The sequence below is a fragment of the Micrasema longulum genome, unplaced genomic scaffold, assembly GCF_059751315.1.
Source record: "Micrasema longulum isolate JH-2025_06_02 unplaced genomic scaffold, ASM5975131v1 h1tg000611l, whole genome shotgun sequence".
NCBI classification, from domain to species: domain Eukaryota; kingdom Metazoa; phylum Arthropoda; class Insecta; order Trichoptera; family Brachycentridae; genus Micrasema; species Micrasema longulum.
Genome location: NW_028277807.1, coordinates 1,356,342 through 1,374,195, shown reverse-complemented (window position 1 = coordinate 1,374,195; position 17,854 = coordinate 1,356,342). Strand labels below are relative to the sequence as shown.

The following is a 17,854-nucleotide window of genomic DNA, read 5'->3' as shown; positions in this document are numbered from 1 at the left end:
CTTTTCAGTCCCTAAAGCAACAACTTATTACTTTTATCTCTCATTCTTATTGATTTCCCAAAATTAAACAGTAAAATTTCCATAACGAGAAATATGATTTGAAAGTAGATTATTTTATTGGTAATATAAAACGTAAAGATCGATTTTCAGCCGTAATCATTAAAAACAAAAATTTAAAATAACTTTTGCGCATAAAGCAATATAAATCATTGAAAAAAATATCAAAACCTGACCTTTGTTGTATTTTACCGGCATCTATTCGATTTAACCATAACCGTAGAATGGACGCATAATAGTAGCAGAAATGTTTGTTCAAGAAAAGCAATTATTTTTAAAACTTGTTTGTAACTTTTATCCCGCGCTACTTTCACCCTCAGGCTCCCCTATATTACTAACAATTACTAACACAATGTGTATTAAAAATCTAAAACTCGACAATAGACATCCGTATTGGGAGGTGGAAAGCAAAAAAAAACTAAGAAGAAGAAGAAGACTTACGTAATATAAAGAACTGTTAAGTGTCAAATTTTAAACCATTGAAATGAAGTAATAACATAACCTTAAAACATAACAATTTACAAGCGTTGAACATAAATCATATTGATACAAACAGTACAGTGCCGAGATAAAGTTTTAATTATGACGTCCTTACAAATAAGGAAAAGCCTTTTCCCTGTATCCCGAACGTTTTTGACCAGAGAATATGGATTGCCCATTTGTTATAAATTGTACAAACCTAAAATCAAAATAAATGATAGTCTGCGAATAATCAGGTAGGTTTATAGATTTTTCTTGTGATGATGACTTATTTTACACTATTGAACAAAACTTAGTGATTTATCTTCCAGACAATGAATAATGTAGATTTGCCATTTTTCGTTAAAATGGCACTGTATAAATTATCCAGAGTAATAAAAAAATCATTAAAAAGACATTATTTTGATGTTTCCATTGTTATTTTTGCCATTTTCCTCTCTCTCTCTCTCTCTCTCTCTCTCTCTCTCTCTCTCTCTCTCTCTCTCTCTCTCTGCCAATTATGCTTGGTATACAAAGTAACACATTTTTATGTCTTGAAGTTGGTCTATTTGAAACTGATAAATATAAACAACGAGTCAATGGTGTAACCTAAGTGCCCAATTAAAAAAAAAAGTTTAACCGCAATATAAGCAATGTACCAAATATGTTATCAAATAATATTTTGGATTTCAGATCGTACAGCAGATTTGCTAACGCCTCAACACTAGGAACAAATACACGTAGAAACATAATATGGGATACTAAGCTCTTTTCTTCTAATATAAGCTCAGGAAATAACCCCGAGAAGGTAGTAGATCGGAACGTGTTTTCCATTGACACAATGGCCGAGAAAATAATTACTCAACTGAACCATGATTACAATAGTAAAAACAGAGTTTATGAATATGATTTAGTAAAGTTAACGAATCAGATAGAAGAAAATGAATCTGTCACTTCACAGCAAGCGTTACTGTTGATAGGTTGTTATTCTAATGTTCTCCCCTCCGTCGTACCACAAGAAAGAACAAAGTTGCTTTATTCCACTTGTGAAAAATTAAAGTAAGTTTATATTATTCTCACGAAAATAAAACTTTGTTTGCGTGTTGCATAATTATAATTATAATTGTAATTCACTAATAACAAGGTTATATTTTAAAAATAATTACGTGTTACGAAGTGAATGCCAATTAATAATATTATATGATTCTCATTCATATTTGAGCGTTGGTGCATGAATTTCTCCATGTCCATGGATGAAAAATACAGTTCTTCTGTGAAATAGGATCAGAATCCTGGACCTGGCTATTCTCAGGTAAAAAGTCCCGATAAAGAAAATCGATTGGAGATCAGTCCACCGTGTTGTGTAATTGTTTGGTAAGTTTGCCAACCATTCTTGAGGTGCCGGGTTTGATTCCTGGGACATTGAAGATTTTTTAAATAGTGGTTTTACACTTTAATATTTCGCTTTCTGTGAACTGGCACCTGAAGCGTAAGGCTGATCGCCTCACCTTTATGTAAAAATAATGTCGAGATCCGCTACATTTGGTGAACTAGTGCAGTGCCCAATGCACTATCAGGCAATGATGACTTAGGCGCTAAGCCTAGGCTTGATGGAAGGTGAGATCTAGCTATAATAATTTATTAATACAAACGTAAATACGAGGTGTGTCCAATAAATACGCAAACTACGGTCATAAATACTTTATTTTACAAAATTTCATCTATATTAATTTTGTCTCCTTCAACATGCTCTCCATTCGTTGCTAGGCACTTGTTCCATCTTCTTTCCCACTGTTCAAAGCACCCCTGAAAGTCCTCGGCAGTTAGGCTTTTTAGTTTCCTCGTCGTTTCTTGTTTTATTGTTTCCACATCCTCCCAGTGGTGTCCCCTCATCACCATTTTGCATTTTGGGAAGAGGAAAAGTCAGAGAGGGCGAGATCTGACAAATAAGGAAGATGTTCAAGGATAGTGATTTAATTTTTCATAAAAAAATTCATGGACAACAAACGCTGAATGATCCCGCATCAGACTCTTGGGCATGATTTCGACATAGTTTTTTTTAAACCCAAATGTTCAGTTAGAATTGTGTGCACTGTTGATTTACCAAAGTTTATGTCTTCAGCAATCATCCGCCCAGTTTTTCAACGATCAATAAGGACAAGGGACGTCACACGATCAATGTTTTCATCAACACAAGACGTTGAAGGTCGTCCAGATCTTGCATCATCCTTGGAGTCTTCTCGGCCATCTTTAAAACACTTTATCCGTTTTAAAACTAATGTTTTCTTCAGAGCACTATCACCATAAACAACCCTCAACATATCTGAAATTTCTTGCGATTTTTTCCCAAGCTTTGCCAAAATCTTGATATTGAGTCGTTGCTCAGTGATTTCGTCAATTTCCATTTCGACAAACAGCTAAAACACGCATGACAGAAACAAATGCTAGAGGCACAGTGCGTACAGCTCATACGAGTACTGAGCGCTCATTGGCTTGTTAGACAACATGTGAGCTAGTGGGCGGGATACATCACGTCATAGCAGCCTCCATGGTGTAGTGGTCAAGACGCTTGACTCACGCACGGAAGGTTCCGGGTTTGATTCCCGGTGAGAACACAAAAAATTAAATTAGATTTTTCTCAAGCCTGGGTGTTCTGTGATGTAATTCACCACTGTAATTGGGCCTCTTGGCCTGTTGTGGAGCAAAAAAATAAAAAATAGCTATCATATTAGATCAGTTCGCATATTTATTGGACCCACCTCGTACAGTATAATTATAAAATAATACAACGAAGGTGTATTCTTTTATTTATGTATTGCTAACTTTATCTCATTACAGAAATATTTTGAATTTTAATATTTGTCACTACAATGAGATTTTAAGATGCTACAAGGAAAACGGTCATAGTTTTGATGTGCGGACATTCATAGAAAAGATGTCTCCTAATAAACCAAATACTGCTACATACTATCTTCTTCTTGATGCTGTTTGTGCGGTAAAATAGTTGAATTAAATTTAAAACCAAAATACCACAAGTCATTAACTTTATAAAGTTTGCTTATAATACATAAAGTTTTGTATTTGAACATTCACATAGTACATGGTTTAATTTTCAACTTTGTATTACAGTTTTATAGAATTTCTACTGAAACTCATCTCCAAAAATCAATTTAAAACATTAAAATTAATGTCAGTCGAAATTCCATTGTAATACGGTTTTTATTTGAAAAAGTATTTTTCATATCTTTATTCAATAAAATATACACATTATTACAATATTAATACATTACAAAGAAAACAAAGTATTAAAATATATTTTGTCTCGATAAACTATTCAATAATAGTTTGTCGTCGGGTGCTCAGACATTAGTTTTAATTAATAATCAAATAAAAATAGTACAGACATAATACTGTATACATATAAAATAATAAACATAAAAAATAGTTTAAAGAAATATTTTTATTTTTTTTATTTTTCAAAGTAAGAAAATAGAGTAAAATAATACAATTGAAATTAAAGAATAGCAATTTACTTGAATATATTTTAAATATAAGAAAAAAAAATTAAACAGTGTATTATCTTCTTACAAAAACAGTGTATTATCTTCTTACAAAAAAGTACATAAAATAACTTAGTTTTGTTTGAGATTTTGCATATCAAAATAATATAATACTGATTCAAACTTGACCTATTAATGAGCTAAACTGAGCCCTTAAAAATGACAAAACTCAACTGATGCCCAAACGCTAAGTGATGCCCAACACGTATTTAGTCGTTCTTCGACCGCCAGCCAGGTGTGACGGTTAGAATCGAAAGCAAAATGTCTGCTGTGTCATGAAAGCTTTTCGTATAAATATTGTATGAAGGATTGTGTAAATTTTCATTAATAAATATTTGTTCATGAGTAATTAACAAAGCTTAAAAAAAAAAGTTTTTTTTTTGTTAACGTCAAAATACGCCTAGCTGCGCAATCGCGTAGCTCTTGCAGGGGTGCACTGATAGGAATATGTTTTTAAAAGATAAATGTAAGTTGATATTATTTTTTTGTTCCCCAAAATCCAGTTAAAAGAAATGGGTCGAAATGAGGAACTTCAGCCCTACGGGAAATTGGATACAAAAAATGTTTTCTTATGTGGGGTAAAAATTAGAGCATTAAATTGTACAGCAAAGTTTCTTGAAAATGTACAGAAAAAATAATAAAAAATATTTTGATAAAAACGCACTACTTTAAATGACGTCACTGGTTCATGTGAATCGACCTATGATCTGAGAGCTATGGAAGATTTCCGGTATGCTTGTCGCTTCTGGACCAATGGGAAGAACTGAATGAGAATAAGCGGAAATGAACCTCTGACGTTACACGCGGAGTTATTTCAGAAATACAAAACTTTGAAAAATCGTAGCGCCGATAATACGATATATAAAAATTAAAAAAAAAAAAATTTACTTAGTTTAACAGTCTATTGACAAATAAAAATTTAAAAGAAAACCACTGAACTTCCTCATTATAAAGAATTTAAGGAAAGAATCTGACTGGGATCCATAAAAAATGAATGTTGATTGTAAACATTAAAACAAAAACATTTTTTATTTCCCAAAAATGGATGTCCTCCAATTTTAAAAAATATTTTACTCTATCGGGCGCATCTATATGAATTAATAGGTCAATGGATTCAAAAGTATGTTAATCATTTTAATGTACATGTAAACGTACCTAGCAAGTCAGTGCACTAATATAAAAACAATATCATGTATATACCATAAAAATTACAAAATAAGAATATTATATTTAATTAATAATAATTTTGTTTTTAAATGATTAAAGGTGGGTGATATGAACCAAGCAGCTGAGGTACTTGCCAACATGAAGTTAGCCAAAGTAACATTAACTGATGTTGCGCTTAATTCTCTGATTGAAGGTCATGGCAAGGCAAGGTATCAATATGTTTAATTACAATTTATATTATTACTCAAAGCCCTGATAAATTTTATGATAAATGTATTAACCTCGCATACGACGTAATTATAATTTTTCAAATTCAAATTGATTTATTTTACCAAAATAACATTACAAATAACAAAATATTTGAGTGTTATATTGGGATTATAATTATGCCAGCCTCGTGGCGTAATGGCCAGTGGATTTGCCGACCATGCGAGAGGTCTCGGGTTCGATTCCCGACATGGTTGATATGAAATATTTATTTAAAAGGGTGTTTTTATGCTAGAATATTTCATGGTTCCCGGACTGGTATCTGAAGCGTGAGACTGATCATCTAACCTTCATGTGACAAAAAAATGATAAAGATACGCTGCAATTGGTGTAACAATGAAAGTTTAAAAAAAAAACTTCAATACATAAAATAAATGCAGATTAGTTAAAAATAAAATGTTGTGTTAGTTAATGGTTCCGTGGGGAACTTAGAATCTCTTATAATATTTTTATTTTTTATTTTTAATGTTTTGACAGGTATCTCAATGGAATCGGTGAAGTAATAGAAACAATGAAATCATTGAAAATTAAACCCACGAACGGCACAAAGATATCAATAATGAAGACTTTTATTTGGAATAATTGTATTGAAGACTTTGAAAAATGTATTTCTGAAGCCCAAAACAATGAAACAGTTTTTTCTGAGAGACAAGTAATGGATGTTGTAAAATGTTTAGCGCATGCAAAATTGGATTCATACATAAAAAGAGTAAGTTAATCTATTCATTACATCATTATCTTTATATTCACTTCTACATTATACTTGTATACAAAATAAAAACAATGTTTATTTTTTAGTTTTTAGAGTTTTTGCCTCACAATGCACAAAAGAACACCACAATGTCTGAATATATTCATTCCATTTGTATTCAAATTGTTTACGAAGGTTTTCCTTTGGCAGCTTTTAGTGTTTATAAGGAACTTATTTTTCATGGAGTGGAATCCCAACCTGATACATCTAATTATTACCGAAAGTTCTTAAGAGAATGCATAAAGTCTTCACAGGTATGTTGAATTAATAAATTAATTTATTTACTCATACACTTACAAATATAAACAATAAAAAAAGGAGAATGGTATGTTCCGTGCTAAGGTCACTTTACTTTTTTTTACTTAGAGAGAACAAAAATAAATTTTACGAAGAAAATTTAGGTATTGAATAAAATCACAAGTACAAAAAAATGTAAATAATATTAAAGGAATATAAAACATATACTATATTAACAAATTACAACAGGGATGGAGAATACCTCAAATAAGGGAATATTGAAGTCTAGGCATTTACAGGGCTTATGACCTGTCATTGGCTGGTTTAAGTGGCCACTTTACACACTGTGTAACATTCACAATTTTGCCTATGTTTGAACATCCATATTTCTTCAATTCTTCCATTTGTTGATTTTAGTGAAGTTAAAGAGCTGTAAAAAAAATGTATAATTGCAAAATATATTGCTGATGGAGTAGATAAATTAATATTGGTTTAGCTGAATGATACCCATTTTACATCTACCCGCCTCCATTATCGGTTTGTTATATTATTTTGAATATTTTTTTAAACTTATTGTCAATGGAGAGTGGAAGTGGGTTGTATGTTTTAATAAATTGCATTGTACTAAAAGTTGATTACATTATTATTCATTCTATTGTCATCTATTTACTTGATTATATTATGTAATATTATATCAAAATTTTGTGCATTGGAGTGAACCTCTAAACATGCAGAAACATCTTGGGGCAAAATGGAGAACTTAATAACTTAAAAATAATAAATATTTGTCATAATAGATTGTCATTCCTATTTATCATTGACAAGCAGTTATAATATTGTAAATATGACGCACAAATAAATATTTTATGTCCAAATGTTTATGAGTCTATAATAATCTTTTAGTGTTTGTAAAAAACTTATCTTTCACGAAATGGACTTCTAAGACGACGAATCTACATAATTATTGTCAAACATTCTTTAGAAAGTGCGTAAACTTCTCAAGCATATGGAATTAAAATATTGCTCTCTTTGATAAATGTTTGGATTTCAAATAATGATAGACAATTTTTACTATGTAAAATTAACAAGTTTACTTTTTTGATTTAGTCATTTGAAGTCATGCAAGATATTGCCTTGGATTTGATTGAATCTAAACGATATATATGTGCTCTTCATAATTTGTGTGAAGCAGCCTTGTATTATGCAAAACCTGAACTTGCATATGAACTTTTAAAATGCCTTAAAGAACAAGGGAACCCTCTTAGGAGTCATTTCTTCTGGCCATTGCTCGTGCAAGCAACTAAAACTGAAGGAGAAAAAGGTAATAAGATGTTGCAAAGAGGGTCTTTTCACAAATCGGGAATAAAGTTTTAAATATTTACAGTGGATTTTTATGATTCTGATGGTTAACTATCATTCATATAAAAAATGAGTTTTCATTAATAATTTTTGGTTTAAAAAACGAGCACATATAAAACAGGTCGCCGTTGGCGTCACATCAAGTTGATGTCATCCGTCGTCTCCGCCGAGTACACTTCTAACAATCAGTATGTACAACTCAAGTGCAGTATGGCGCGGGTAACATCATACATGCTATTTGTCCTATAGGGCGTGAAACATTGAATATAAAATATTATATTATACCATTACCACATTACTTTTTGCTTAATTAAAATAAATCAATAGAAAAGACCCTTTCATAATTAATTTGAGTTGATCAATTACTAAGTTAAAATTGTTAGCTATTAAATTAATTTCTTGTATCTATAAACCTTTAAAAATGGTTGTCTATTTCAATAAAAATATGCTACCTAATAAACATTGATTTTGAAATTTTTAAAATATTGCATTAAATGAAATCAGTATTTTAGTATGTTCAAATGTTTGAAGACAAATATTGGATTTTACCTCTTAGAGAGTTTATGAAAATTGATAAATATATATTACAACAGAAATGGAGAACATTTTGAGAAAAAAAATATGGAATCATGTTTTTTTTTGTGTAGTGGATGTTTTCCGTGTGGGTTTATCTATATATGATTGTGATGCGTATTAAATTAATAGTATTAAACTCACCAGGAGTTTTGTTGTGTATTATTTGAATGAAAAGATACACTGACATATTAAATTAGGCTTATTACAAATTGAAATCTTACTTAGCTATGACAGGTATTAGTTATGAAATGTGGACAATACTGAATGAATTTTCCCGCATGGTAAAATTAATCATTTGATATCTGTTTCGCTGATCGGAGGTCTATGGTTGCCAAATTCTGATTGGCGGCGGCTGGTCGTGTGTTGAGTTTGTTAGTGTGGACAGCCTGGTGTTGATAAACTCCGTTTGGTGTTGCCAGTGGTGTTCATAGTTTGCGCATACTAATAAACAATTGCATTCTTACGATTGACTTAAATATTTCATTTATGTTGCCATTTTCTTTCAGTCGTAGATAACTATTTTAGAAAATTATAAACATGTTTAAAACATTGTGATAGGGGAGGTTCGAACCTTGGATCTGTAATCGGTGACACTATCGTGGAACATAGCCCATCTTTAATTAAGATTAGCTTTTATTTTATCTCCTGTGAACATACTGTGTATTCGCCATTCCCGCTTTGTTTAAACATTTACATTTCTTTTTAATTTTAATTTAATCAAAAAAGAAAGAAATTATCTATTGATTATATTTAAAGTTGACAAATTATATTGGCCTGGTTTCTTTATGTACCCATTTAAAATGAGCCATTAAGAGATCATTTTAAATTAAGATATAATTAACACTGCCTTAAATTTACAGATATATTTAATGTGCTGATGTTTATGCATACTATGGAGGTACTACCAGATCACGAGACTTTTATGGATTTCCTTTTACCAAATTTAAACATAACTTCACCAGATGATCTATTAAATAAATTTAAAACATGCGGAATATCAGTGTCCCGGTCTTTAACTCCAATGCTGTGTATGTTATTACAAAAAGGAAAAATAGAAGATGCCTGCAAACTTTGTAAGAAATCAAATAATTTATTTAAAAAAGTGGTTCAAAATACAATAATATATGGATTAACAATACTTTTGACAAAAACATATAAACACTGTTCTATCTTTTGTTGCTTTATATTGTATTTTTTAAATTTTATGTTGTTTATATACTCATATTTTTTATAACTTTCATGTATGTAAAAGCCTTATGAAAATGGGCGTGAAAAATTAATAAAATTAAAAAAAAAATAAAATGTACGAGGGCGGATTGAAAATAAAGCTACCTAAGTAGGAGAAAAACATTTTTTTTTAAATCATTTATTTCTCAACATAGTCTCCTTTTACTTCGACATACTTAGTAAGACGATATTCCAACTTTTTTATACCATCTGAATAATACGATTTTGGGAACCTCTCAAAATACGCGTTAGTTTCAGTAATCACTTCTTCGTTTGAGCTGATTTTTTTTCCTGCGAGCCACTTTTTCAAGTTTGGAAACAGGAAAAAGTCACTAGGAGCTAAATCTGGACTATAAGGTGGATGATCAACCAATTCGTCGTGTATTTCACGTAATTTTAGCATCGTATCTAATGCTGTGTGAACCGGTGCGTTGTCTTGAAGAAAGAGCCATGTAATCTGACGGAGCAGACTCACCGTAATGTTTATCGAGCTTTTCTTTTGTCTCTTTCGCCGTTTTCCCTTTCAAATAATAGTGTTTAATCACTGCACGAAATTCGCTTTTTTCCATTTTTCAAGTAACACAAAAGTTGTTTACTTCAAACGACTACAACAAATAAACTAATCGATGAATTTGGGTGACATTTTAACAGCTGCCGTTTGACAGATCGCAATTTGGAAAAAATAAATATTTTTTGTGTTTGTGCTGCTATCTAGCGCTAGGTAGCTTCATTATCAATCCGCTCTTGTATGTATGTACATTAAGATTATTTCATTATGTATGTGGGACCTTCCAAACTCACCCGGAAACCAATGCCCACTGACGTCTAACCTACTATCGTCTTAAGGACAGTGCAGAAGGTGAATTGTGCATTTTCTGGAGGTGAACAAGAATATAATTAAAACATCTCCAATACTATTACCTATTGCGGGTGTCAAATTGCTGACCATAAGGGGAATAGAAGGAGATCTCTCGATTCTCCATTTGGAAATAAAGAAAATACTGGACACTATTGTAAAAGCAGTAGCGTTCTTAGGTACTATCAGTTTGAAAAGAGTCAGGAATTTAGTTCAGTTCTGACAGTTCAGAGTTCGTATAGTCAGTCAGTCAAGCAGTACTTCGTCTCGTCTCTTCGGTTTATCGTAACCTCTCCGTGTCCTAGCTCATCTACCCCACCACCTTGTTGTGTATCTTCTTTGTAAATCAACCATATTCAATGGTGTGTTCTTCGTTGGCATTACGTTAAGTCCCCCTAATATTATGTAGGTATTTTCAAAGTCGATTTTGTTTTTATTTTCAGGTAATGAGTTTCCCGCCAATTTGTCATGTGATTTATTGATACTTCCTCTCATTCAAAGCTTCATGCTAACTGGAGATGTTAATTCCTTATTAAAAATTTTAAATGCATTTTATAAAAGGCCATTGGATGTGAATAAAGACTGGGTTGGGTTGTTTTTGGTATCCTTGCTATCCAAACTTAAATGGAAAAATGATACTAAAAATATACCTACGATTTTTCAGGTATTTTGTCTACTCAAAATATGCAATATTATTTCAATTCTAGATAACATTTTATATTTTTGCTTCTATTGTACTGCTTTGAAATTATAAATATGTATGTCCGTAAAACTCATCAAACATTCGGATTACTTTGGCTGAACTGGTTTAAATATTTGGAAGTATATGTATATATTTTTAGGGATTAATTGAATCGAACATTGGAATATCAACATCAGCTATAGAAATATGCATTCAACACGTTGACGCACTAAAAATCAATAGAGATGAAATACACGATTTGAGAGAACAATTGATATCAATGAATAATTCCTACGAAAGTAATGATAATTCTTCATTTAACCAGAACATTCCACACCCAGTATGTATACTTAAATTATTTCATCTTTTGTCTGGTATTTTATATTTTCATTGTAAGCGTTATTTATTTATGACTGAAAAATAAATAGGTAATTTCTTTGAAATTGTTGTTTCTAAGGCTACAAATAAAACTTTATGTACTTATTATGTTTATATTTGTAAGTATAATGTATTATATTTAACGTATAAATTATTTACCAAGATAAACTCATTTTGTCATATTTTAAATTTTCCATTTTTTACTGAAAAACTTTTTCATGGGTTTTCTCTTGAGTTTTCTACTATGTAGTGCATTTATTCAATGATTTAGTAATATTTTTACTTTTTTGTTGGTGTTTTTTGAAATTTTCCATAAGATCAAAATATAATCTACATGTTTCATTATGTTGTCAAATAAAATATTTGTATTAACAGCGGGACATGACAATCAATCAATTAGAGGCACACGTGGTAGAGTTGGAATCTAAGAAAATGAACACTCGAGGTGTTTTACGAAAACTTTTGCAGGAATATTGCCGCCATGGTAATATAAAAGAAGCTAAGAAAATTATTAGCAAATGTGAGAAGCAGAATGTAAGTATTTTATTTACTTAAAATGTTTTAATACAACAGGAATGTATAATTTCTTCTATATTTACGTAAATACTATGTACTACCTGACTGACTGCCATAAAAATAACACAGTGGAACGGAAAAATATTGTCAAAACAACTTCCGAAACTATGTTTTATAACATCTGTTGTTCTATTTCCTTGTAATGTTTACTTTTGTGATGATAGTTGTATTGAAATTTATTGCAGCTGAGAGGGTATGAGAAGCTAATATAGAAGTCCAGGAATTTACAGGGCTTACGACCTGTCATTGGCTGGTTTATGTGGCTACTTTACACACTGTGTAACATTCACCATTCTGCCTATGTCTGAACATCCATATTTCCTCAATTCTTCCATCTGTTGACTTTTGTGAAGTAAAAGAGCTGAAACCTTTATTGATGTAGGTCTCTTTTACTTCACAAAAGTTATATTATATTTTATTATGTTTACCCCAAAGCCAATGGCTTAAATATTTTTCCTGAGATTTTTTTTTTATTACGATCTGTATACTCAATCACTAAAATTCTGCTTTTTTTTCTTTAGGTGATTTTTTCAGGAGGAATGATAGCAAACATATTTGATTTATACGTCAAATGTAATGAGCTCCACAAAGCACAAAATTGTTTAGCACAATTGCATAAAACAGCACCAAACTTTGTTTTGGATGAATTTAAAATGGTAGATTATGCAACATTACTTGTAAAGAACAAAAAATTACAACAAGCCACTACAGTATTGGAAGATTATGCCAAAAAAAGGTTAGTAACTATTTTAAATACAAATTATATGTTACACGAATATAGGTAAAGAGACCTATGTTAAGGCAAACACAGTACTTACACAGATGTGTTACTTTTCTGCTCATAGCATATTTTATTGATAGAAAAAAACGTATTTTACAAGATGTATTTTATCTATATTTATCCATAGCATAAATTTACAATAATACTTTCAACAAAAAAATGCTTAATATTATAATTACTACGACTTGGCACCGGGATTTACCTGGATTTACTGGAATTTATTTTATCTTCTAGTAAATGAAACGAAAAAACACGAAAAAAGCGTAATAAATAGTAAATTGAAAGATCATCCTATACCCGCGTTAGGGTTATTCAAATACTGTAAATGGATTTTCTTGTCAAATAAACTCACGCCTCGCTATGGTGCATACTATTTTACCCTTCGAAGGCCTATACAGATATACTAATGCATACATTTTCCATGCGTCTGTTTGTCTTAACTTATGTTGCATTACCTGTACATAATATGCAACATTAGCTTATAAATAATAATGTTAAACCGTTTATAATCTGCATATCTAAGTTTTTTTTTTTAAAGTTTTTCATATTCATCCAAGATGGTTTTGAACTTTTTGGAATGTTTTTCTGGGTTGTTATGTTGTCAGCATCAGACCAGTTTTACAGCAAGAAGGGCTATTGACATAAGGAAAAACCTAGAAAAATGCTAAGAATACTTCAAAATACAGCTATTTTCTTTATCTTGATATAGTTAAAGTTTTGCCATTGATTTACATATTTTTGAGTGTTTTTCCCCATATACGTATTAGTCCTTTTTGCCGACCTCCAAATTACTTTATTTTATTCATTTATCAAAATTAAACATTTAAAAATAACATTTGAGTATTCTGCCAAACTTATTTTTTGTTGCAAAAAACATTTAAAAAATATTTACATTATTGTTTTCACTTCAACATATTTATTTATTGAATAGTTTAATTAATATTATCAATAACTGGCAACGATTGTCAAAAAATATTTTTTTAGCAATATAAGAGGAGGTAAATCGACAGAAACCAATTGTTGGCGTCTCTTAGATGCAGTAAGTGAATTTTCCAGTGTTAAAGAATTAGAAAGAATGATGACACTTCTCACACGGCTGAAATTTTGTCAAACATCAAATATACTTTTAGGACCCCTCATACGAACTCATTTAAATAAGTAAGTAATCTTTTTTTAAATAATTATTACTTTTATGTATCTATAAAATTGTAATCAAAAATTGTTTTTAATGGAGATAATATGCAATTATCCGCTAGTGTCAAAAAGTATTATATAATGATTAAGTAAAAGTTATATTGATCAAATTTTTTTATTAGCTTGACCGAACCGCTATATATATTTTGGAGTTTTTATGTCAAATTAATACTGTTTCAAAAACTATCCTTTTAGAAAATAATCCCCTCAAGTTCTCAAAGATATTAAAAAAAAATAATTCTACCATAATGTTTTACAGTTTCTCTGGACTAGTATATCTAAGATCATATTGCCTCCATTATTGACATATTAATACATAGACATTACCGGAGCTATAAAAAATGGTGAACCTTAACTCATGCCCAAACGCTCAGTCATGTCCAACGCGTATTTAGTCTTTATTCCACCGCCAGCCAACATTATAAAAAGGATGTGTAACTTTTTATTGGTAACTATTTCTTCATGAATGATTAACAAAGTTTAAAACAATAAATATTCAAATAAAAATGTTATTTTTTGTAAACGTCAAACTACATCTAGCGGCGCGATTGCGAAGCTCTTCTTAGTAACAGTGATGCACTGATAAGAATACGTTTTTAAAATATCATAAACGTGAGTTAATATTATCTTTTCGTTTATTAAAATCCAGTAAAAAGAAATAAACGGGTCAAAATTATTAGGAATTTAAAGAAAAAAACCTGATTGGGATCCATCAAAAACGAATGTTGATTTTTAGCATTCTATACACAATATGTACCATAAAGAAGAATGATAGATGATCAAATATTATTTTTTATTATTAATGAGCCTCTAAGTGTGAGGCGTAATGAGACTCAAAGTATGAGCTGTTAGGTATGAGACGTATATCGTATATCCAAGTGTGAAGAGTATTTTTTATTGTTAATGAGCCTCTTTATATAAAAAATGCACCTTCTCTAGCCAAATCGGGTTGTGGTCCCGTGGCTAGTGTCTTGGACTCACGGCTCAAAGGTCCGTGGTTCAAATCCCACTTGATTCCCATTTTCTAATAGCGAGTTATTTACAACTCGTTGAAAATGACCCTCAAAATGCAATATCTGGGTAAATAATAAGAGCGCAAATATTTATTTTTTATAAAAAAAAGCTAAAAAAATAAATATATATAATATATCCCCAGAATCCTGAATTCCCTGAATTTTTGCTATTTTTTTTAAAAATAAATATTTTAATACCTTTTTCTTTACTTGGTTCTCTTTCTTTCTCCTTCCAAACTCATTATCTGATTCCACATTCCTTATAATTTAATATGTATAACATAATGTACTTTAAAAATAATAATAATACGTGCAAGCCTTATCTCCCAATTAAAAAACAGCTGTTAGTTTGAATTAATTAGGTTTTTTTTTTGTATGTATCTTTTGATATATATTTATAGTTTTTTAGTACAAAATTTTGACCAACTCTTCTCTTGACCAGTCTGTTTTTATGTCGGCTGGAAGATATTGCTTTTAGCAATAAGTCCGCCAAAGTACTTAATTCTTTGTGCTTGAAGTTTTAAATAAAATAAATAAGTGGATAGAACAAATATTTTTATTTGCAGTTTACCTTTTACTTTTTTATATCTAATATGTTGTGTCGTTTTATGCAGTTCTGATGAAGCAGGAGCAGTTGAAAAGTTTATTCAGTGCGCCAACAAGTATAAGAAGACACCTTTGAAACACGAACTGTTGTGTAGATTATTAAGCCTCTCGAACAACGCTCTTATTCCATCTGAATTAACAATTTCTGCTGAGAAGAATGATAAATACACAAAACTATTAAGTCAAGTTGTAGAGGCCGATAGAAAGGTACACGGTGTCCACAAATCACAGGTATGATATTTATTTATTAAATAAATAATTTATTCATATATTTTGCTTATAAACTATAATTAATAATAAGAATAATGTGACCTCACGTGTATACACAATATGTATACACAATAATATCTACACTCTCGCCTGATTTCATCATTCGTAACCCTATTATACATTGATTTCCCACACATTCGTCTAAGAGATCACATTTCAACCGCGTTCGCAACTCTGCTTTAACCTTTCCCCTGCCAGTTCCATGTTTCACTTCCATACATAAGTGTTGGGACTAAAACTCCGTTGTGCACTGCCAATTAGGTTTCGATTGACATATTTTTATTAACAATTACTGTGCTTAGTACGCCGTTCATTTTGTTGCCCGCATTCACTCTCCTTTCAACATCTTTTTCTACTCTTCCATCTCTTGAAAACATACTTCCCAGATATGCAAATTCTTCTACTTGTTCAAGACATTCGTTGTTTACATTTATTATGCAGTCACTAACCTCACTTCCCCTTTCAAATACCATAACTTTTGACTCGCTTTCGTTCATCGCTAATTCGCTCTCCAGGCATACATCATACATTCTAGAGACTATTTGTTGCAAATCCTCTTTGCTGCTTGCTAAAAGAACTGCATCATCAGTATACAACAAGCAGCTTACTGAAAAATTAACAATTTTTGCTCCAATACCCATACATTCTATCTCTTTCATACAGTTGTCCATGTATAGATTAAACAACCATGCTGACATTACACATCCCTGTTTCACGTCTTTTGAGATCGCAAACCAAGATGTGAATTCCCCATTAACTCTTCTGAACTCTCCTCTTAGAGAGATGATACTACACGTATAAGTTTATTGTTTACTCCATACTTTTCCAAAAGGTCCCACAATTTCATTCTATCTACTTTATCATACGCTTTTTGCAAATCAACAAATGCGCAGAATAGTTTCTGACTTTTTGTAAGTATGGTCTGATGGTTGAAAGGGGCTTGATGTCAACTAAAAACTATCTTTATTAATTTTGACACCAATGCCCATTGTGTATGGTTGAAAGTTACATTTTGACCACAAAGTAAAGTAAGTTTATTGGATAGATAGCGCTAATAAGAGTGTGGCATATTTTTCTCAATTTATGTGTATTTTCAAAATGGGAGTTTTGATTCTACACTACTCAAATAATGTTTTCTCGATATTTGTAGGTATCCCTAATAATGGCTTTAGCTGAAATGGGTATCAAGAAACCGTTGAGGAAATACGTGTTGGATCCTACAATGTGTATCAGTCAAGAAGTACTCATGCAACAGTGTCAAAGACTCGGGGAAGAAAATAAAATTACAGCACTAGAAAATATCATGGAGGCCATGGATGGTATTAGAAATATTTCTATGGATGGTTTATGTGAAATTATCATCAAAGCTCATAGTAAGTATTTTAAACCTTCTTAAGATGTCATACCCATTCATTATTTCGTTTTCAAATCTGATTATTTTTCTATTGTCTCTTCATTGTCTCAAATTTTATTGCACAATGAATTCTATTTCAGGTTTTAATAGCGATTGTAACGCAGCAGAAGACCTGTGGAATAAAATGCAAGAAAAACATATTAAACCAAGTAATAAGTTTATCGAAGTATTTAGTGGTCTCCTCAAGTCAAATAAGAGAAATTTCCCCCCAGACATTATTGGTTACCTGGATGAGAATACCAAAGCTTCTATTATAGGAAGCTGATGTAGTAAAACATTGACTTGAGTAAAACATCATAATATTATGTGGTGTTAGTAAACCTTTATGTTAAGTTATGAATAAATATTTATTACTCACATTTTTAAAAATTTGTTTTTATTGTATCATTGGTGTGTCAAGTCTTTTTCCATGGCACATACTCCG

The 17,854-nt window shown here is 30.9% G+C and overlaps 1 protein-coding gene across 1 annotated transcript; it reads left to right on the top strand.

The window, feature by feature from the left end:
* The first annotated feature begins 276 nt into the window (after positions 1-276).
* On the top strand, positions 277-17,799 carry Lrpprc2 (Leucine-rich pentatricopeptide repeat containing 2). Its single transcript, XM_088228833.1, has 16 exons — positions 277-773; positions 1,210-1,575; positions 3,355-3,511; positions 5,343-5,452; positions 5,988-6,219; positions 6,309-6,515; positions 7,606-7,819; positions 9,294-9,506; positions 10,960-11,180; positions 11,359-11,538; positions 11,952-12,110; positions 12,674-12,888; positions 13,918-14,091; positions 15,755-15,977; positions 17,167-17,389; positions 17,511-17,799. The coding sequence occupies exons 1-16, from the start codon at positions 640-642 to the stop codon at positions 17,693-17,695; spliced, it is 3,213 nt and encodes a 1,070-aa protein (XP_088084959.1). The 5' UTR covers positions 277-639; the 3' UTR covers positions 17,696-17,799.
* Positions 17,800-17,854: the final 55 nt, after the last annotated feature.

Bases quoted from the DNA above. Each gene is read 5' to 3' on its own strand.
- Lrpprc2 (XM_088228833.1), top strand. From the start codon at position 640: ATGACGTCCTTACAAATAAGGAAAAGCCTTTTCCCTGTATCCCGAACG. The intron at 7,820-9,293 runs GTAATAAGATGT...TTAAATTTACAG, and splicing joins TAAAACTGAAGGAGAAAAAG to ATATATTTAATGTGCTGATG. The intron at 12,111-12,673 runs GTAAGTATTTTA...TTTTTTCTTTAG, and splicing joins GCAAATGTGAGAAGCAGAAT to GTGATTTTTTCAGGAGGAAT.